The 23,893-nt window shown below is 42.2% G+C and overlaps 1 protein-coding gene across 2 annotated transcripts; it reads left to right on the plus strand.

The window, feature by feature from the left end:
* Positions 1–203: 203 nt before the first annotated feature.
* LOC108792571 (glutamine synthetase) lies at positions 204–19,742 on the plus strand. Of its 2 annotated transcripts, none has more exons than XM_018563376.1 (7): positions 204–305; positions 4,238–4,426; positions 6,270–6,431; positions 11,887–12,033; positions 13,731–13,858; positions 15,880–16,079; positions 19,187–19,742. In XM_018563376.1, the coding sequence occupies exons 2-7, from the start codon at positions 4,261–4,263 to the stop codon at positions 19,503–19,505; spliced, it is 1,122 nt and encodes a 373-aa protein (XP_018418878.1). In that variant the 5' UTR covers positions 204–305; positions 4,238–4,260; the 3' UTR covers positions 19,506–19,742. The 2 variants fall into 2 exon arrangements, with proteins under 2 accessions (XP_018418878.1, XP_018418877.1); XM_018563375.1 differs by having other exon boundaries at positions 205–305; positions 4,241–4,426.
* The last annotated feature ends 4,151 nt before the right edge of the window (positions 19,743–23,893 follow it).

Consider the following 23,893-nt stretch of genomic DNA (forward strand, 5'->3'; position numbering starts at 1 on the left):
TTTCTCAGTCCAGTTTGGGGAGGTGAGCGGGGCTTTCCCCGGACTGGGCAGCACCTTGCTGGTGCGTGGCCAATGGCTTGGTGCCACGGGGGCGGGGCTAGCATGGCATGTAGCGATCGCGTTTGCCGGCAGCCAATCAGCAGCCTATGGGCGGGCACCGCGCTCCTCAATATATGTCCAGGGATAACTCGCTGGCCGCGAAAGCAGAGAATGGGAGCTTCAATATAACACTTAACAAGGAAACCGGGAACTCCCCCTGTGTACTGGAGTACCAGCATTGTCATCACCATCCTCATCTCATACAGGTAAGTCATTCCTGGATCTTTGCCTGGGCTCCTTATCTATAGAAGGTGCTATAGGGGAGGTGTACCCCCCTCTAATGTTCTTTGTGCTATGGCTCCTGTTTGTGCGGATTATCTATTTAGATCTGTGTATGTTTATTTCATTGTAACCAAATGTGCAATGGGCGTCAGTGACTATAAAGGTTTTGTAGAACTATGAGTCTCAGCATGCCAAGAGGACCTTCACAGCAGGGATTGCTGCACATAGAGCTTGTCAGTGACACATTCAGAGATGTTATAGATGTCAGAGTAACCTGCATTGTAGAAGAATTTCCAGGGACACTTTGTAACAGATCAGGGCATCTGAGCTGGACCAGTGAAAGCTTGTACATGAAATATGGTGACATCTGAGTGTACATGCCTGATTCCAGAGTATGTACATGTCTGATTCTAGAGTATGTCCTGAGACCACTGATGTCTGATTCCAGTGTATGTCCTGAGACCTCTGATGTCTGATTCCAGTGTATGTCCTGAGACCTCTGATGTCTGATTCCAGAGTATGTCCTGAGACCCCTGATGTCTGATTCCAGTGTATGTCCTGAGACCTCTGATGTCTGATTGCAGAGTATGTCCTGAGACCTCTGATGTCTGATTGCAGAGTATCTCCTGAGACCCCTGATGTCTGATTCCAGAGTATGTCCTGAGACCTCTGATGTCTGATTCCAGAGTATGTCCTGAGACCTCTGATGTCTGATTCCAGAGTATGTCCTGAGACCTCTGATGTCTGATTCCAGAGTATGTCCTGAGACGTTTGATGACCAGTCAATTTAAGATGTAGATGGATGGAAACGTCTGTTAGTAAATAATGGAATGGGATGATATGAAGTAGCGACAAAGCTTAATAAACAGTGGAATAGGACAGTATAATAAATAGTGACAAAAATGATCCAATCACGGAGTGTTATTAGATATTAAGAAAGTTTGTTATTAAATTATAGGATGGGAAATGCTATTAAACATTCTGCAACATTTGTTATTAAATGATAAGTTGGGGTGATGTTAACTAGTAAACAAGTGTTATTCAATGATGGGATGAGGTGATAACAAATAGCAGCACAATGTAATAAATGATGGGATGGGAAATGCTATTAAATATTGGGAAAATGTGTTCATTAATGATAGGTTGTGATGGTAATAAATTATGGAATGGCATTAAATAGGAAAAACATCTGGTTATAACATATCTGGCAGATGAGACCGGAGCGTTTTGTTGCTTGTCCTGAAACTCATCATGAGAACTCCCATTATTTTACATTATGGCCGTTCACACTACGGAAGCAGCGTGTTGTTGCGTCTGGCTTGGAGAAGAAGATGAGCTTCTTTCTGGGCGGAATGGCTCATCTTTTTCCCCTTAGGAGCACCTGATAACATGCTTACGAACGCCTAGTAACTGGCTTTCAATTGGCTAAACCAAGAACGCTGAAGTCTGAAAATGATACATGAAAACCAGCTGAAGTTAGGGATTTTGCATAGTGAGCTCCTGGAGGACAGGGACTGATGTGATTCAATAGTATGTAACGTGCGGCGTAATTTGACGCGTTATAGGAATACACGTCATAGATAATAAATGACAGGAACACGATTGCACCTGTTTTGTTCCAGCGTCGCGCTGTGACTGACACGGTCCATCTGCTTTTCTTATTCTCGTCCATGTTTTGATCTGTAGTCTGTGCCTCTGCTCAGTATTCTGGAAGCACTTGTGTTTCTATTTCATTTTGCTGATACAGATGTGTTAGAACAGTAAGAATGGCAGTGTACAAAAACCCAGAGAGACCAATCAGAAAGCAGACGCCGATAGCTGAATTCTTCTGGCTTATAGTACACAATTAATGAGCTGTTTACTGATTGCGTCCTTCACCCTCCATTGTGCCATGTGTGTGGAATGTCCTGTCCCAGTATTCGATGTTATGTAATCTGCGTCTCATCGCTGCTCTTTTTGTTGCTCGGCGTGTTGTTTTCCTGATGTATCCAGCCTCCATGTATGCTTGTGTTTCTATGGAGTCTGTCTCCCCATGGAAGGGTACAGCTGCCCGCACCTCATTCATTCCAATGTGCCTGAGGTGGGGCAGCCATTTTGAGCAATGTTTTTCTAACTTTGATTTGCAATGCAAAACCATACACACTAATCTCAGGAGACTGAGATTTTCCTGGTGCTCTGTCTGTTTATTCAGTTCAATTTGTTCTCCTCAGGATCGTTTATTATCAAGTGATAGAATCGTCTTCCCCTGGACATTCCTCTTGTTTTGTTGACATTGGTAACCAAAACATGTGCTGTGAAGAACGGCTTCAGTAACCCCTAGCAATACGTTTCCATTCCCTAAGTATGAAGCAAAGTCTACAAAATGGAATCTTCCTCTGTGTTCAAGGGGCAGGTTCTCTTTAAGGGCCCATTCACACCACCTGCCTTCTCTTTAAGGGCCCATTCACACAGTCCTGCCTTCTCTTTAAGGGCCCATTCACACCACCTGTGTTCTCTTTAAGGTCCCATTGCGTCCATTGAGCTTCAGTGTCTGTTTTCTCCCTACTGTGCATGTGCCCGCACACTTCTTCACAGCCGTTCGGGGGCCGGGAAATGGATAGATAGATAGATAGATAGATAGATAGATAGATAGATAGATAGGTGAATAGATTTATAGATAGGTGAATAGATGTATATATTGTAAGCCCTCAGGGGCAGGGCCCTCCTTACCATCTTGCCTTGAATTGTATTGTGATTGTAATGTCTTCCTTATATTGTAAAGCGCTGCACAAACTGTTGGCGCTATATAAATCCTGTATAATAATAGATAGATAAATAGATAGATATGTGAATAGATAGATAGATACTGTAGATAGATAGATAGATACTGTAGATAGATAGATAGATAGATAGATAGATAGATAGATAGATAGATAGGTGAATAGATGGATAGGAAGGCTGTCATATTCATCTGCCAGATATTGTGACACAAGACACATTGGGTGGAATTCATAAAAACTGAAGCAGACAGAATCTTGCGGTTAAGTTTTGAAAATTATAGATAGAATTCTGTTGGTTGTCATGGGCAACTTCTCCAGAATCTGTCTGCTCCAATATTTATGAATTGCCCCCATATCTGGCACATGAGACCCGAGCATTTTGTTGCTTGTATCCTGAAGCTCATCATGCAACCATCAGAGTCTCTTCACCATGACTTCAGTGCAGTTTACAAGTATGATAAGAATTTATCTGGTTGCAACACAACAGTTCTGTCACAGAGTTTCATACAAGGGTGACTGATTAATATTAAGGCCAAGGATATAGAATACTGTTGTTGGTAGCAGCCATTCAGGATTTACATCTCATTCAGTAAAAGAAGGAGGGAATTGATCAAAACTGGAGCAGTTGCCCATATTACCCAATCAGCTTCTGATTTCAGTTTGTTTAGTTTAGCTTTAAAATGAAAGGTAACATTGATTGGTTGTCATGGGAAACTGCTCCAGATTCTGTCCACTCCAGTTTTGTTAAATTCCCTTCTATACACCCGACTGGCTGCCATGGGCAAAATCCCCACTTTTCTTTGCTCCATTATTCTTAACAAAAATTGTAGCAAAAATGGAATGTTTTCATTTACTGCTTGCTATGCGGCTCCATCTTTGCTCCTGATAACAGCTCCTGTCATTCAATCTGTCTTGCCATTCCTCATGCATTCCAGTGCTGTTGCTGGATTTCTCTGTAATAAAGAGCTGCCACACTATCAGTGACCGCTATCAGATTGTGGAGATTTCATTAATTCCACATTGCTTGTTGTGTTCCTTCCCACTGTGGACCGCTCTGGAAAGCCTTGCATTGTTCTTATGGATTCAGTGCTGCTCTCGGAATACTAATACTTTAGGGTCCAGCAGGGTTAACCATTTGTGTTCTTCTGTTTTCTGTGCAGGGTCTGATTAGCCTGCAGCCATGGCACTGTCGGCCAGCTCGCAGCTCAGCAAGGATGTGAAGAAGATGTACATGGAGCTGCCACAAGGAGATAAAGTCCAGGCCATGTATATATGGATAGATGGTACAGGAGAAGGTCTACGATGCAAGACGCGGACACTGGACTGCGAACCCAAGTCTTTTGAAGGTGAGCATGCATTCTGTCTATGCAGCTCATAAACCAAACACTTCTGCCCCACAATGCACAGCACCCCCTACAGTCCAAAGCCAACACTGCAACATGGATTGTCAAGGTTTACCTGTCATTGCATGCTTAAAAGAATGGCATCAACTTTGTGGGCTTGGACAATTTTCCTGAGAATTAAATGTATGGATTACACAAAATACTAGTGACATCGTTATGGCATACCTGTCACTAGTTCCCTGTATACTGATAGACTTTTACACAGCAGCAGAGTTGGTTGAATATTAAAGAGTATGTTGATCCAATTGCATCCCATAAGAGCTTACAGTGTAATGCCCATACTATCGACATATACATTGCATTGTCAGGACCCAATGTGGTGGAGGGTGATTAAGCTACCAAGAAATGGGCATGAAGGCGAAACTCAAATATTGGTAAAAATCTAGAGCTGCGGAAATTAATGATTAATTTCTAGATTAATCGTTAATCTTTTTGATCAATTAAAATGTTTTTGATCGCTAATTAAAATACTTACCTCTCCGCCGGCTTCCGGGAGTCCCGTCGGAGATCAAGTAACGCCACAGACATCGACGTCACCGGACTCCTCCCCCCTTCCCCAAGTGGCTCCGTCGGCTAACAAAGGGAAGGGGGGAGGAGTCCGGTGACGTCAATGTCCCCAAGTGGCTTCGTCGACTAACGAAGGGAAGGGGGGAGGAGTCCGGTGACGTCAATGTCCCCAAGTGGCTTCGTCGACTAACGAAGGGAAGGGGGGAGGAGTCCGGTGACGTCAATGTCCGTGACGTCACTGGACTCTTCCCCCCTTCCCTTCGTTAGCTGGTGAGTTTGCCCAAGAAACTTGTTCTGCCCTATCAATTTTTAAATAGGTTATACTTACATGTAAAGGGAACATCACTGTGCAGCCTGCCAATTGATATCGAACCTTTCTTCTACAATCTTCCCAGCTGGTCAGTGTACCCACAAGTGTGGACCAAACTCCAAGGCATTGGCCTATACACATACAGCACAGCAGTGAAGTAACAAAATGAACTAGAATCACACTAATCCAGCACATTATTATTCTGAGTTGCCCCACTAAAGGGGCGGCCATATTGAGTGGGGCACGTGAGATTAATAACGTGCTGGATTAGTGTGATCCTAGTTCATTTTATTACTTCATTGCTGTGCTGTATGTGTATAGGCCAATGTAGTTGGATCTGTATGTGCGTTATAATTAATCGAAATTAATCGATTTTAAAAAAATTTCGATTAATCGAACAAGAAAATTTTAATTAGTAACAGCCCTATAAAAATCCCAATCTACATACAGGGAGTACCCCTTCTGTGAACAGAATCTAGTGTCACAGTGCTGCAAGGCAAGAGTGATAAACGCTAAAGCATGGTGCAAATTCAGGAATCCGGCATCCAGGCATATAAAGTGACTGCCTTTGTTGTACAGGAATGACAGAAACGGTTAAAGAACATCAGTAAAAAAATACATGCTGAAATGTCTCTGATTGACCAGTTGCAGAAAAGGGAACTAACTTTGGCTGCTCATACGCCATATTTGTTCGTCATCTACATTTGGAGGAAGATTGGGGCAGTGAGTGAGAGAGTTGCGAATGGACAGGTTATGCCAAAATTGTCAGGGAGAGATTGGGCCTGTCAATGAAAGCACTAGCACATTGCAGCTGGGCAAAAGCCCTTCGCAAGGCATCACAGCCACTAGATGGCACGGAGGAGCATAGGAAATTGCTCCATCTAGCAGCTGTAATGCCGTGCAGACTAAGTGGGTAATTATTTCAATCAGTTGATTGCTCAGTAACAATATGGCTCTTATTATTTACAGATTTGCCAGAATGGAACTTTGATGGCTCAAGCACTCATCAGTCGGAGGGATCAAATAGCGACATGTTTCTGATCCCAGTGGCTATGTTCAGAGATCCTTTCCGGAAAGACCCCAACAAACTGGTATTCTGTGAGGTGCTGAAATACAACAGGAAAACAGCAGGTAAGCTCAAGATTTCTTCCTGAGAATAAACTTTTCGCACAGATTGTTTCAGACACTTCAGTCATTCAATAATGACTCAGATGCTTGGCTCGTATACAAGATCTTTAGTGTCTTGGATTTCTGCCATGATGCAGCGGGTTACAGATTATGTATGTAGCTGTAAATGAGAAGGTGGACCACCAATACGTGAACCCTCTTTGGTTTTGTAGCCACTTTTTAAACATCACGATTTTCTGCCATTCGGCATTTATTTTCTAAGCTGTATTTTGAATATTTTGCTTCATTACTCTAGATTACGTCTTAATTTCCCGCTTTATCAGTTTTTGGACAGCTGGCGGTCCAGATTGTGTTCTGTGCCACTAACCCAAGCATTGTGTGTTGTCTTCAGTGCTCAACAGATGGGCTAACAACTCATAGAGGTGGAAGAGTATTACAGCTCAGAAAAAGGATGTTATTTTTTTTAAATAGCAGAGTACCGTTGTACACAGAGCACCGTTGTACAGTAATGCCGGTACACAGCAGACTGTTGTACAATAATGCCAGATGGCATGGATCAACTTTCTTTGGTCTCTGCACTATCAACTGTGACATGTTCTGATTGGTTGCTATAGATCCATATCACTGCTTGTTTGCACCACCTTGTCAAATAATCTGATTTATGTAAAAAAATCCTAAAGGTGCCTCATACACACACCAACAGTCTGGATAATCCTCCAGTTAACAGTATATAGGCAATTCCTGATTCTCAAGGTTAGCAGATGTGAATTTAGGTACTGAAATTATAGATAAGTGGGCCAATCCCAGGCTAAAGTGGAATTCTTCAGCCCAGTTTGTGTATGCATGGTCACCTTAAAGGCAGAAATTAGGGGACAATCAGTTGCCATCTGACCATAGTAACTAACGCCTGTGTTGACATTCCCATCAATCCTATACAAGTTTATGGGGATGCAAAACCCACTTGAAGCAGGTCACAAATAGGCCAACTGCTGGTCAAACCGAGCTGTCATTGAATTCTTAGGGCTAGATCCCACCAGCCTTAGTGCGTTCTGGCCCCATTCTGGCTGGAACACACTGGATCGCATTTTGGCCAGCTCACTGTGTTTTGGGGCGGGAGGGGGCGTGGAGGTGCATTGAACTTAATGGCACCGAAGCCACACCTTCCGGCTGCAATGCGATCAGCCGCACGGAGACGCGTGGCACATTAGTGCCTGCGTTCCAGTCCGGTGCAGTCACAAAAAATGCTGCATGCACTATATTTTCTGACTAAAGCGGATCACAGGCACTGATGTGCCACGCGTTCCTGTGTGGCTGCGGTGCCATTGAGTTCAATGCACCCCCAGAATTGGGCCGGAATGCACTGGGGCTGGTGTGAACTAGCCCTGAATGATCTCAAAAGCATCTCAAACTGATGCCATTGACACAAGCTCAAAGCCTATCAACACACGTATGAATCTTCCATTGCTTTCCTAAACACAAACTGTTACGTTGTTGATAGAGGGGCCAGGTAGGTATACTGTAGGCAATCAGATGAGGTTTTTTGGGCATGTCCATTTGCTTTTCCTCTTCCTTAGCTCTTAGCTGGGGGGGGTCGGTTGGTGCCACCTAGACATTATATTGTACAGTGTTCATTTTAGATGAAGAAGCTTGCCAGTGATGGTCACTACTGCACAGGTAGCACTCCTGAATAAAGTCCACCTTCCAGTTATAAGCTAAATACACAGATGCAATAGATATTTTGGAGCTGTTTAATCTGCCAAACGATTTGTACTTTTGTCCATCCAGTTCTATCTGGCAGTGCAGGAGACCTGATTTTTAACTTTTGTAGTTCAGTAACACTTACAGGACTTGTCCCTCCTTCAGTCTGTGACAAGGTAGTGAAAGGAGAAGCCGCAGGCTGATGAGCTCATCTTTCTATCATTCTGCCTTCTCCTCCTATCAACATGCTCCTTGTACAGTCAGTGGATTGTAAGGCTGATATTGGTTCAAATTCTGGTACTTGCGCTGTTTGCATTAAAGAAAATACATTTAATGATTTCTTAATGAATACAGAGCTACGTTAGTGTGTGTGCCCTTTATCTGCCTGGAGCGCAACTTTAAAGGAGAACTATGAGGTGAGTGATTTTCACTCAACCTCATAGTTCGAGTCGACGTGTGACAATGAAACTGCCACATGTGGGCTCAATAGATCGGGAAGTGAGCGAACGCATACCGTCGCTCGCTCACTTCACGATCATGTCCCTGCAGAGGACATGATCGTCACTCACGGCTCCGTGCAGGGATTCCCACCCTCTCCGATCCTCCAGTGCTGACTGGTGGAACAGACGGTGGAGGGGGCGGGTGGCTCTGCCTCTAGATAGGCAGAGCCAGCTGTCAATAACGCAGCTGGGTGGATCTCGACAGTAATGTCGGGATCTGTCCCGGCTGCGGCAGTCTCAGTATACCGCAAGCTGTAGCTCGCGGTATACTGAGCTTTGGGTCACGGGGGGACGCTAGTTTGTGTCCTCCCGTGGCCCTGGGGAGAACTATGAGAGAAAACACTTACCCCATAGTTCTCCTTTAATATAAAGATTGTGTTAATACAGATCCCTGCAGCAAGTGTTACAATATACAGGAACATAAATTACTAGAACCAAAGCTTCAATCATGTGATTCTGGATACATAATTATCATTTAAAGGGCACAATTCCCTGATTGAAATGAACATGAAAAAAACTGCGTTTCTTGCGGAAATAGCAACAAGTTAGGCGATACAATTGCTTGTTTTTTTACATCATTTGATTTTTTGGTTTTTTTTTATTCCTGGAAAAGAGGCTTAAAGAACTGGTTGTCGCCTGCTTCTAGCGACTGAGAAAAATCTGCAATCCCAGACATTGTCCTCCAGGCTAGCAGTGACATTAAAATACTAAGAAGAATACAGTGAATTGACTAGTATACATCAATGTTAAATAAAACAGGAATGTTAGTCATTTTGTGCTCTGGACAGACTTTTTTTCCAAGTCTCATGTTTTATGTAGAATGAACTGCCAACATGTAAGAGCATATTGTTAAGCCATACTGTCTGCACTGACCTAGATATCTTAGCCTTAAGTCAAATTGGTACATGGGGGGAGTACTGAGCAGTCTTACCTCAAATTGCAGGGATCTTGGGCTTCACTCTCACCACACTGTCTGCATGGAGGTTGTACGATTTTCCTGTGTCTACCTGGGTTTACTTGAAATGCTGTGGTTTTCCCCAAAGCATGCTGGTAGGCCAACTAGCTTCTGACCATTGGCTGTAGTGATTGTCAGGGACATATGATTGTAAGCTCTTCTAGGGCAGAGACTGTGGTAATATTAATAACAACCAAATAATATGTCTAGTCTTTAGTGAGACAAAAAGCATTGGGTAAAGAGCAGTAATGTATAGCAACCAGCATCTTTGACAAAAGGGTTATGCATACTCCAGTGCTAGAGTAAATGGTTATGCATACTCTACTGCTGGATTAAATGGTTACACATACTCTGCTGCTGGAGTAAATGCTTATGCATACTGTAGTGTTGGAGTAAATGGTTAGGTGTACTCTAGTGCTGGAATAAATGCCTATGCATACTCTAGTGCTGGAGTAAATGGTTATGCATACTCTAGCTCTGAAGTAAATGGTTATCCATACTCTAGTGTTGAAGTAAATTGTTATGCATACTCTAGTGCTGGAGTTAAAGGTTATGCATGCTCTAGCTCTGAAGTAAATGGTTATCCATACTCTAGTGTTGAAGTAAATTGTTATGCATACTCTAGTGCTGGAGTAAATGGTTATGCATACTCTAGCTCTGAAGTAAATGGTTATCCATACTCTAGTGTTGAAGTAAATTGTTATGCATACTCTAGTGCTGGAGTAAATGGTTATGCATACTCTAGCTCTGAAGTAAATGGTTATCCATACTCTAGTGTTGAAGTAAATTGTTATGCATACTCTAGTGCTGGAGTAAATGGTTATGCATACTCTAGCTCTGAAGTAAATGGTTATCCATACTCTAGTGTTGAAGTAAATTGTTATGCATACTCTAGTGCTGGAGTAAATGGTTATGCATACTCTAGCTCTGAAGTAAATGGTTATCCATACTCTAGTGTTGAAGTAAATTGTTATGCATACTCTAGTGCTGGAGTAAATGGTTATGCATACTCTAGCTCTGAAGTAAATGGTTATCCATACTCTAGTGTTGAAGTAAATTGTTATGCATACTCTAGTGCTGGAGTAAATGGTTATGCATACTCTAGCTCTGAAGTAAATGGTTATCCATACTCTAGTGTTGAAGTAAATTGTTATGCATACTCTAGTGCTGGAGTAAATGGTTATGCATACTCTAGCTCTGAAGTAAATGGTTATCCATACTCTAGTGTTGAAGTAAATTGTTATGCATACTCTAGTGCTGGAGTAAATGGTTATGCATACTCTAGCTCTGAAGTAAATGGTTATCCATACTCTAGTGTTGAAGTAAATTGTTATGCATACTCTAGTGCTGGAGTAAATGGTTATGCATACTCTAGCTCTGAAGTAAATGGTTATCCATACTCTAGTGTTGAAGTAAATTGTTATGCATACTCTAGTGCTGGAGTAAATGGTTATGCATACTCTAGCTCTGAAGTAAATGGTTATGCATACTCTAGCTCTGAAGTAAATGGTTATGCATACTCTAATGGTGGAGTAAATGACTATGCATACTCTAGTACTGAGTAAATGGTTATGCATACTCTAATGCTGGGGTAAATGGTTGTGCATACAGAATCAGGAGCAGCTGTGCACAGCAACTAATCAGCTTCTCTCTTCAGTTTGTTTTAGTTAAGATTTGAAAATGAAAGAGAGAAGCTGATTGGTTGCCATGCACAGCTGCTCCTGATTCTGTCTGCTCCAGTTTGGATAAATTCACCTTCGCTGTGTTACGTGTTCGGTCCAGGCCTATTGTGGGATCATTTATGTCAGTTAGTGTTTCATTCAACATTTCAAATAAACTCTGCTCTTGCCATTTAGTTTGTCCTGCTGGACGGAAGAGCGCTTAATTTTTGGTAATTCTATGTACTATATTTGACATTTTGTTCTCCTTTGCCACGTCTGGCCACAAGGCTGCGTTTCTTCCTATTTTCAGCTCAGATTTCTGCCAGAGGGAAAATGCTGCTTTTCGCAGAAAGTTTGCATTGCAGGCATTTCCCGATGATGCTTATCTTATTTTAAAGACCTCGGAGCAGATACGAGTCAATCACAAGGAATAACATATTAACCATATTGCTTTCAGAATTATTCAATAGAGTGTTCTCTGTAATGCTTTCACTTGTAATATGTCAACAAAATCCATCCCATGAACCTTTGAGGAATAGTAGAGTCATTGTGCAGGGGTGTATTGTGTGGTGACTCCACCACTGAACACAGTACGGTTATTTCATCATGATCCCCTTAGTAACCTCTGACATTTCCCTCTGCAGAAACAAACCTGCGAAACACATGTAAGAGGATTATGGATATGGTGACCGATGAGTATCCGTGGTTTGGCATGGAACAGGAATACACATTGCTTGGAGTGGATGGACATCCCTTTGGCTGGCCTTCTAATGGCTTCCCCGGACCTCAAGGTAAATATTTTCTTTTGAAATGTTTAAAAAAGACCTTAAACTGTCTAAATAAACTTATTTCTGTGATTCCTCATGGCAGGGCTGTTTACATGTCTAAATAAATAATGACTCTGGGGGGAATTTATCAAACCTGGAGCAGACAAAATCTGGAGCAGTTGCCCATGACAACCAATCAGCTTCTCTCTTCAGATTGTTCAGTTAAGATTTGAAAATGAAAGAGAGAAGCTGATTGGTTGCCATGCACAGCTGCTCCAGATTTTGATAAATTCCCCTCTGTGTCTTAGTTTGTTTTCTGTCCTTTTCCTGCTTTAAAGCCGAACTCCGGGCACAACAACTTTCATTTAATTATATTCCTAAATAGCCACAAAGGATATAGAAATCCATTTTGTGTGCCAAACGCCTTTGCAGACCCAATTATTGCTTTGTAAATGTACTAGTGATATCATCACTATGTGGGCAGGGACTAGAGCTGTGGGAGGGATCCAGCAGGCCCCACCCAGTATAGGCTGCCTGTGTTCTATTAAAGTTTGTGACTGGGTTGGAATGTGTGACTGGTCACATTTTAACATACTCACGCCCACTTTTTCGCCGGTGGAATATGTGACAGGCAATAGAAGAATTCCAAAGTTTTCTCAGCTGTTCCAGGGCAGATCGGCATCACAGATGGTATGTGCAGGAGAACCGATCTACCCTGGAACATCTGATCGGTCCTGAAATGTCACTTCTCTACAACTTTGTGGAATGTGAGATCGCACTCACGAAGTCACATTTCAGGACCAATCAGCTGTTAGTTCCTTGTAGTGGGCTGTCTTATCAAACTTAGTCTTATTTTCTACGTTTTCTGTTGGGCCCCTTCCACAGCTCTACTCACTGCACAGGCTATGTGCTGCACAGGGATAAGGTCACAGCTACTTTTACAAGGCAAAGACATTTGGTGCATGCAACGTGGATTACTATCCTTGTGGCTATTGAGGAATATATTTAGATGACCCAGAGTTCAGCTTTAAATATGGCACCTCCAGAATCCAATGAACCCAGAGCATGCAGACCATTTGGAGACCAAATGTGACATTGGCAACTCTAGTATGACATTATAGTAAAAGCCACAATGGGATATTATTTACAGATGGTGTATTTGACATGATAATGATATAATGCGATTATAACACATAAATGGCTGCAGCTGTCCTTGTAGCTAATTGCAGTGCCTGCAGGAGGACACTGATCTGTAGATGACAATATGGGGAATCAACATTGTGCACCATGTCAGTTAGTCTGTTGCCAACATTTGCCTAAAACATCAAAAATGTAGATAGTAGTTTTGGCCTGCCAATATATTTATAACAATGTACGGAGAATGGGAAACTACATTTTAGCCTAGTTGTCTTGTTCAGATATAATTACATCATTATACTGTCAGATATGTTTTGCACATCCTGCCATATAAATATAGAACATGTCAGTATATTTCCATGAAATCCTATGTTCTAAGTCTTGTAAGTAACTAGTTATGTAATGTATAATTAATGCAGCTGTCTGGAAGCAATTTTCCACTATTCTATCACGATGATTCAGCCCAACGAGCTGTACACATTTTATAAGTTCCTTTTCTTTGCACATTGTTTTTTACTTTAATAATTATTCCTGTGTGCTTCCTGAGCCTAATCTACTCTAGCCTCATTCTACTTATTAAACAGGTCCATATTACTGTGGAGTTGGAGCAGACAAAGCCTATGGACGGGATATTGTGGAGGCTCATTATCGGGCATGCCTATATGCTGGGGTGAAGATTGGAGGAACAAATGCAGAAGTGATGCCAGCACAGGTGGGACCAGAAGCGTGTTTGGACATTTCACCGTTGCACTGTCTTGTTTTGGAGGTTCTATGTAAAGGGATGGGATATATCTGCTAACAAAGAGCTTGATGTATTAACATGCTCATAATAAGAAAGATTTCCCTTCGGCCACCTGATTGGTGGTTGAAGAGAAGAGAATCCAGTTCTTAGGAAGAACGTTAAGATACATGAGGCCAAAATGTTTTGGCTCCATTATTTTATGAACGATGACTGGCAAGAAAAAAAGGGATTTTTTAAAGCCCACAAGACTTCAAACATGCAGTATGTTGTATGTATTTCACGATAGGGCTTTTAATTCTATCAAACCTATGTATTTATATGTTCCCATAGTTGTATTAAAATTTGACATTCATTGCAACTTTACTGAGCAGCCCATTGCCGTGTGCGGCAGATAGACTGTTGTTGTATCTCTTTCATGGTATACCAGACAGGGTGTTAGTTTTATGTTGGAAAGCATTATTTCCCAATCTCCTCTGCTCTGATAATCTGAAATATCTACATATCCATATCGGGAGATAGGAATGCCACACCCCTGTTGCCCCTCTACTCCCTGCTGCCCCAAGGCCGGGCCTCGGTTGGCCTTGTGGGGAAATCCGGCCCTCCATACACTGAACCCTTCAACAAACTAGCCTGGATACCATTACTCTGCACAGAAACATGCCTGATATTCCCCCATCTCAGCTACTTATATCAAACCTCTAGACTTTTGACAAGTAGAAGATAAATACTGTCATGCATGAGTACTTGCTTATCAAGAGTTAGATCCCTCGTAGAAAGTGGAATATTTAATACATGATATGCCTGGGCAGGTGCTGAAAACATCCCAATGAAAACGTCTTTTTGCTCTTTTTTGTCTGTTACATATAACATTGGCAGCATTTTATTACATCTGTTTGATAAGTGCAAAAAATACCTTTTGATCATGTCAGAAGAAGATAGGTCACTAGCACTCAAAAATAATTCAAAATGAATAAGTCCTTTTTTATTGGACAATTGCGTCACGACAATCAAAAAGAGCCGACGTTTCGGGGCCACGCAGGGTCCCTTCCTGAAGGCAAAAGATGTGCAGCACATCTTTTGCCTTGAGGAAGGGACCCTGTGTGGCCACGAAACGTCGGCTCTTTTTGATTGTCGTGACGCAATTGTCCAATAAAAAGGACTTATTCATTTTGAATTATTTTTGAGTGCTGGTGACCTATCTTCTACTTTGTGTTTTGCACGGTGCCATCCGTGGTAGTTACTACAAGCACCATCTTTATTTATTGGCCGGGACTGCTGAAAGGTGTGCGGAGAGCACCCCCACCAACTGCATTTTGATCATGTCAGACATTCAGAGCTATATAATTGTGTGCTGTGCTCACTTCCTGTGTTATCTCAAACAGTAAGTAATTCGTAATTAGCCCCCCCACTTCTTATCTTCGGACTACAGAATGATTAGCCTTTATGTTGCAGAGATGGTAATGTAGTTTGCCAAGAGAAAATTGGGCACCACTCAGTCCACAAAAAATCTGTTCTTTTTAAGTCAAAATAGAACTTAGGACCAGAGAGCATTTCTGGCAGATCAACAGGTATTTCTCTGTATTCACAGGGACTTTAAACGAATAAAACACATTTGTGTTGCCTAAACAATCTGCAATTATTTTACCTGACAAGATAATGAAAAAGGGAATGTCATAGACTAGTCTCCGACAGGTTAAAAACAGATTCTCCTGATTGCTGACTCATGTCAATTAGTGAGAAGTCTGATCAGCCATCACATTGTATTTGACATACAGAATTGTGAACTGAAGAGGGCAAGTCTGGGCATCTGGAAATAGGTTATTCACTTTTAACAGTGTAAATGTAGTATTATGTTGCACTGATAAGTATGTGTACTGCATTATAGCTGCAAGTCCTTGCTTGAACATTTTTGATAAAGGTGAAAGTTCTATTTAGAGGCATAACATTACATTCCTATTAAAGTCATATTTAAAATTGTTATCTATATACAGTGGGAGTTCCAGATTGGGCCATGTGAAGGAATCGACATGGGAGACCATTTGTGGATTGCCCGGTTTATTCTGCATCGAGTCTGTGAGGACTTTGGAATCGTGGTTTCATTTGACCCTAAACCTATCACAGGAAACTGGAATGGAGCTGGTTGCCATACCAACTACAGCACAAAGAAAATGAGAGAGGATGGAGGCCTCAAGTAAGTAAAACCATTGTAAGCGGGTGGTTAGGGAATTATAAGCGACACGGTAAAATAACAAGTGCAGATGTGTATTTCGGGATGAATTAATCAGTAGCTTTGTACAGAACAAGACATGAAACATTGGGGGTTTATTTAAAGAAATTGCAAAAGTATTTTATTAGTATTACTCCCTATTGTAGCCAAGCAGCTGTTAGCTAGAAAAATAACATTTGGATTGCATTAGGAAGCACTTGTTAATTATATAACTTATTTTAAAAAACAGTACAAGCAGCAAAATCCAATAAACAAAGCATAATACTTCATAGCAAACTGTCAGATATTTGCATATATGAGAGCAATGCAAAATACATTCAGGTTACTGCACTTAAAGGAGAACTATGAGGTGAGTGCTTTTCACTCACCTCATAGTTCTAGCCGACCTGTGACAATGAGACTGCCCCAGTGGGCTCAGTAGATCGGGAGGTGAGCGAACACATACCGGCGGTCGCTCACCTCTCGATCGGGGAGGGGCTGGATTCCCCGATCCGCCAGCACTGGCTGGCGGAACGGACGGGTAGGGGGCGGGTACAGCTGGCTCTGCCTCTAGATAGGCAGAGCCAGCTGTCAGTCACGCAGCTGGGCGGATCCAGACAGCTGCGGCGTCTCAGTATACCGTGAGCCTAGGGTGACGGGAGGACGCTAGTTTGTGTCCTCCCGTTACCCTAAGGAGAACTATGGGGAAAAGCCTTAACCCCATAGTTCTCCTAGGCTCAGTATACCGCGAGCTGCCGCTCGCGGTATACTGAGACGCCGCAGCTGAAGTGGATCCTGACAATTATGCTGGGATCCGGCCAGCTGCGTGACTGACAGCTGGCTCTGCCTATCTAGAGGCAGAGCCAGCTGTACCCGCCCCCTCCCCCGTCCGTTCCGCCAGTCAGCGCTGGCAGATCGGAGCGGGGAGGGGGGAATCCAGCACCTTCCCTGTCACGGCAGAGAGCCGTGACAGGATCAAGAGGTGAGCGAACGCCGGTATGTGTTCGCTCACCTCCCGATCTACTGAGCCGACCTGTCACAGTCTCATTGTCACAGGTCGGCTAGAACTATGAGGTGAGTGAAAAGCACTCGCCTCATAGTTCTCCTTTAACTATTTGTGCCTTGCACCATTTTAGTGAATTGGCCTGTTTGTTTAGTGTAACATTTGAAATGTTGTAACGCTATTCATGCTTCTATGTAGCAAAGATGCAGATCTTTCATTAACAAGGTGCGCAGCAGCAGGAGGCTAAGGCCTCATTCACACTGCCGCACGTATACGCGCGCACGTGCGTATTGTACCATATGCAAACTATGCAAATAAATGGCTCCATACACACAGCCGTGTATAGAGCCGTATATTTGCGTAGCGATTATATGCGCAAAAACAGAATGGAAGGCCTCATTCACACGCAACGCAAGCAAAATTGTATATTGCGTAAATACGCGTCTATATGCGTGCAGTATATGCAACCCCAGAATGCATCACTCGTAATGGAATTTTGAATGTGCTCTACGCATGTACGCGCGTATATGCGCGCACACAAGGTTATATGCACGTATATGCGCGTAAATATGCAGAAATACGCTGCCCGGACGCATCTCTGTTCCATTCTGTTTTTGCGCATATATAGGCTACGCAAATATACGGCTCTATACGCGGCTGTGTGTATGGAGCCATTTATTTGCATAGGTTGCATATGGTACAATACGCACGTACACGTGCGGCAGTGTGAATGAGGCCGAACAGAGATGCGTATGTCTGCGTGTTTACGCGCATATACGCGTGTTTATGCGCGTACATGCGTACAGCACATTCAAAATTCCATTACGGGTGATGCATTCTGGGATTGCATATAGTGCACGCATATACGCTCGAATATACGCGCGCATAGACGCGTATATACGCAATATACAATTTTGCGTGCGTTGTGTGTGAATGAGGCCTAAGAAGGGACTTTCAGGCATGATAAGAATTTGGTTTCATGGTAGCTGTAAGGGGTTCCTTTTGCCCTGATGTAGAAAGTGGCCGTACTGAATACAATTTGTTATAAAAAACAAGGTAAAGAAAGAAGGACAGACACAAATGTCATAACTACCATGCAGTCTTATTTCACGTAAAACACTTTGATGTAAAGAGCAACATATCTTGCATGAACTATGGGCCTGTGTTATGACTTGTCTTGGTGGCTTTGGACTTGTATCAATGGGATTTGTTTCACATCAGTTTGGGACACTTCTGAGATCATTAAAGGAGAACTATGAGGTGAGTGATTGTCACTCAATCTCATAGTTCGAGCCGACGTGTGACAATGAAACTGTCACAGGTAGGCTCAATAGATCGGGAAGTGAGCGAACGCATACCGTTGCTCGCTCATTTCTCAATCATGTTCCCTGCAGAGAGCCGTGACTGTCAGTCACGGCTCCCTGCAGGGTTTCCCCCCCTCCCCGCTCCGATCTTCCACCGCTGACTGGCGGAACGGATGGGGGAGGGGGCGGGTACAGCTGGCTCTGCCTCTAGATAGGCAGAGCCAGCTGTCAATAACGCAGCTGGGTGGACCTCGACAGTAATGTCGGGATCCACCCAGGCTGCGGTGGTCTCAGTATACCGCGAGCTGTAGCTTTGGGTCACGGGAGGACGCTAGTTTATGTCCTCCCATGACCCTTAGGAGAACTAGGCGGAAAAACACTTACCCCATAGTTCTCCTTTAAGGATTCATTGACAGGTCCATCTGACCAACATCTGATCTCCTTCTAAACCTGCATGTGACCTTCTCATAGACTTGTATGTAAACGCAAACCCGTCTGACATGAACAAAAGCCCGTCGGCACAGGTCCTCGTGTTTTCTGTGTTATACATGATAGCCAGTAATTTTTACATCATCATGAAACACTGAAAAATGTTGACTGGTTGCAGTAGGAAACAGACACCTTCCTAAGCCACAGATCTTGAGAGCCTCAAAGCTAATTGACAATTCCACTGACACCAGTCAGTGTTTAGTGGGCAGCAGTAAAAATGAAACACTTATAGACACAAGACGTGTAATATGTTAGCTACAAAGGACAGGTCTCAATTAATTTGATCTTTCTTACAGGTATATAGAAGAGGCCATTGAATACCTTAGTAAGCGTCATGATTACCACATTCGGATCTACGACCCTAAAGGAGGACGGGACAATGAACGTCGCTTAACCGGCCAACATGAAACTTCCAGCATCCACGAATTCTCTGCAGGAGTGGCAAACCGCTCTGCAAGTATCCGTATTCCACGTATGGTCGGACAAGACCAGAAGGGATATTTGGAGGACCGCCGTCCATCAGCCAACTGTGACCCCTATGCTGTGACAGAAGCCATGGTTCGGACCACCATTCTGAAAGAGAGTGGAGATGAGCCTGTGGACTATAAAAACTAAGAAATAGACAACGCTCAAAACTTCTCATAGCCAGTTCTGTTTCTGTTCTCTACACCTATGCCTAAGTCATGTCTAACTCCATTTCCTGAAGTCATCTAGACATATTTAGTAATGGGGGTAGAGTAGAATGTAAGATTCTTATCAATTCTTTATAGTCTGATTCTGTCATGGACTACCTCAGTTCATTCTTAAGATGGCGATCTTAAAAAGAAATGTTTAAAAGCTATAAGTAGACTGGAAAACTACAGCATAACCGGTACTTATGCCTAAAATGCTTATGTCTTTTGTTCCCTTGATATGAATCAGACATAAGAAACAGAACTGGCCATATCTCTTTCTTGCCAGTGGGGCCAATAATATAAGCATATTCAGTACAAAACGTAGTGTATAGTAGAAGCACCAATAGCTGGAAAAGGCTTTTACATGTCAAATTGATACACAACTTTATGGGCTGTGCCCTGTGTCAACTATAATGTTTGATCCAACTCAACGTTTAAAAAAAAAAAAAAGACTCAAGATAGATCAAAATAATTTCTTGTCTTACTTGTCTATTCAATAAAGCACTGCACAACTGCACATATAAAGGTCAAAGTTCAGTAACTTATTGGCACCAATTCTGTTATGATTGGTTTTTGTGAGTCACTGCACTTTGCAAATCATTGCTTTACTGAATACAGGCATTGTGGACTTGCATAATAAGGCAGTACAAGGTATAGAAATCCATAACAGCCAATCAGACTTCCACTTACTGTCATCAGATTATTGAAGAGAGGACTTCTGATTGGTTGTTATGCGTCACTGCTCATGCACATATTGCTGCTGACATTGGTTTATTGAACAAGCCCACTTTGTCCCTTTAAGGTACAGTAAGATGATAGAAGAAAGAAAAAAGAGACTGAGGCTGGTGAGCAACTGAACTCTGCCTCACTGTGCCCCATGATAACCACTGATTATAAGGAGGGGAGTATCCATTCACTCTTAAACCAGGTACGTAGTCATTTGACATGTTCTAGGTGTATCCTGTGTAATAAATACATATAGAACAGGATACAGTCTGATCCTTACAGTGACCTCAGGGTCATTCATTCTGTCTAGCTGTCTTTGAGGCTTTTTTTACATGGATGTCTCCTATCTTAGTAATGTTGTCATATGAGTCCATTGGTGTAGTATTTTTCTATTTACATGTAATTTTAATCTACAGGGATCTAGAGAGGATGATCAAGAGATAGTATCTATCGAGGTGTTCAGAATATAATATAGTAATAATAAATAATATAAAATAACTGTCAAGGTTTATGTTGGTGCTAAATAAAATTGTGTGGTACAAATATTATGGAGCACTATAAGTAAGGCATCTTAGCGGGACATAGAATGGGTAGTCTTCTCTAAAGCTGGATAGATCAGTGTTCTGGAATCATCAATGGACTAACTCAAGAAGAATCCCGCTAAAATTAACTTGACGGCTGTCTTGACATAGGTCATGTCTAGAACTTTCTGTTCAGTGGCATTCAGAATGGGAACAGGACATCAGTGTCAACCTGTGATGTTTGCAAGCCTTTTTCTGTGCATCTTTAGTGTCCTGTTTCTTTTGTATAAGGGATCTAACTTTTACGAATTTGTGATACCTATATGTCAGTTTTCAAATTGTACAATGATGGATCACGTTTCGATGTACTAAGAAACTCATCCAAAAGGTTTTGCAGCAGTAAGAGCTAGGCTAATATTTAATCTTTGCTCTTATGTATAGTAGGGCGCTACCTAATGTGCACTGATAACCTCTGTACCAGCAAATCATTCTACTGAGTGCTCTGTGAAGTAAAAGAAGAATTTTATTCCCCCCCCATGAATCTCAGAATTTCTACGATTTATACGCACACATAGAAGTAACCACTTTCTCGTCATTTGTGAATGGGGCTCGGGTGTTAATGGCAGGGTAGGATTTTTCTGCTTCTGACTCGCATCTCATTCTGACATAGTATGGTTTTTAAAATAGATTTTGTTTTTTTCTTTTCGTAATAAAAAAAAAACTAAATCTGAATATGTTTTCGGTGCATTCATTTTGTGTATTTCTTTAATTAGTTTTCTCACAAGAAAGTTAAAGCAAAAACAGCTAAATACACAGATAAGATACATATTTGGGAGCTGTTTTACTTGCTCAAGGATTTTTATTTTTGTCGATCTAGTCTTTGGCACGCAACAGAGCCCCATCTGGCAGGAGACCTGATTTTTCTCTGCTGCAGTTAAGTAACGCCTATAGCAGTGATGGCGAACCTTTTTGAACCTGAGTGCCCAAACTGCGACGCAAAATTAATTTATTTACCTCAAAGTGCCAGCGCTGAAAATAAGTTTTGTATTGTATTGCAGTTCGGGCACTCAGGTTTAAGAAACGTTCACTGCCTTAGGCAAAATAGGGAAACACGCATATTCAAACATTTATACACTCAATAAAACACATACACACGTAATGAAACACACACATCACGCACTTATTAAAACACACACATTACACACACACAGAACTACTAATAAAAATGAAAAATTAAAACATTGCCCCCTCTCCTGCTTACCTGTTTTGCAGGGAGGTGGGCTGCATCCCTGGGGTCTCATCTCTCAACGCCACCACTGACCTATAGTTACTTGTTTCTCTCCCAGCCTGTGACTGAACAGGGAAAGGAGAAGCAGCAGACTGATAAGCTCATTGCTCTGTCAATCTGCTTTCTTCCCTAGCAGCATGGTCCTTGTTGGCAAAATACTAAAGCAGCACAACTGCACAATCACACACAGACACACACACAATAGGTTGAACGTGATGGACCAGTGTCTTTATTCAACCTCAAATACTATGTAACTGACTGTCTCTTGTGCTACTTCTCCCAGTTTGAGCTCTGCCGTTTAGGCAGGGCCGGATTTACTCCCCCTGCCGCCCCAAGGCCAGGTTCCACAATACGCATTAGGGGAATGTAACAGGCTGATACTGAGACAAATGCAGGTACTTACACCACCTGCACTGCATTGTATTAACGGATATAGAGCTGTATTATTTTGTGTATTATATATCTGACTGGAGATTTACTTTTAAGTGGCACTAAACTCAGGAGCTAAATCTTAAAAATGCATTTAAGTACCTTAACGATTAACAAAAATGTATCTGTATAATGTAAGCTCGCTCCTATGATAATACTATAACTTCAATACAAATAAGTAAACTAAACATAAGATTGTAGTCCACTAGGGGAGTGAGCTTGGAGTGGTGGCTAGTTGGCTACTTTACAGCAGACACAGGGACCATGGAGAACAAAAGTAGCCACCCTGCAGAAGGAAGGACAGTGTCAGCACCAATTCAGAGATGATTTGAGGATCTACAGCCCAGTGATACACAAATGAGCTACATATCTGTTAATAGTTAGGGTACTGGAATGTATTTTTATGATTTAACTTCTGAGTTTAGTGTAACTTAAAAGGAGGATTCAGCCAATGTGAGGAGCAGTGCAGATCACCTCATAAGGTACAAGCTATCAGTTGTTATGAAAAGCAGATTAAGAAAGCTAAAAATATTTTTTCATTTTAATAATTTTAAGAACAAGCTCCTCTAAGACCAATAGCTTTACCATATATTATACTTACATTGACTACCAAATATTATTCGAAGTAAAACATATTGCATTATATAAGATGGCCATCCTTTATCAGTGGAGTAACTACCTCTATAGCAGCTCACATGTCTACTATAGGGGCTGGGGTGGACAGGGGTGCCTAACCACAGGATCTCTTTAGGACAGGCCCAGGAATACAATAATGAATCTTTGGTGTTTTTAATGGTCCCTTCCACACTTACACCAATCACCTGGATCTAAGATGAGATGGCCTAGAGCAGTGGTGGCAAACCTTGGCACCCCAGCTGTTTTGGAACTACAACTCCCATGAGGCATTGCAAGGCTCTGACAGCCACAGACATAACTCCCAGAGTCAGATGCATGTTGGGATTTGTAGTTTTGGCACAGCTGGAGTGCCAAGGTTCGCCACCACTGGCCTAGAGCAACCACCACTTTCATATATGTCCTATTGACTCTGGGTACAACAAGTCTGTTTTACATAAAGGTGTGAGAATGTTCACGCAATAAAACCTGTGAAGATTCACTCCAATTATGCAATTATGTGAAAAGAAAATCCCTGTTTTTTTTTTTTTTTTAGACAGCTGAAGTGAATCTTCACACATTGAATAGTGTGAACATTCTCAAATCCATTAGTAAACCAGCCGCATTATCCCCTGGTTGGAGTCCCTTGCTCTGATATAACTATTAGTCTGCTGACGCTTCCGATATCACATCCAAAATGGCGGTGCCAAGCACCAGTCTCAGGAAATTTGGATGTCTAAACAAGAGGCTTTT

Source organism: Nanorana parkeri, unplaced genomic scaffold, assembly GCF_000935625.1.
Source record: "Nanorana parkeri isolate BGI_ZX_2015 unplaced genomic scaffold, ASM93562v1 scaffold660, whole genome shotgun sequence".
Lineage (NCBI taxonomy): Eukaryota > Metazoa > Chordata > Amphibia > Anura > Dicroglossidae > Nanorana > Nanorana parkeri.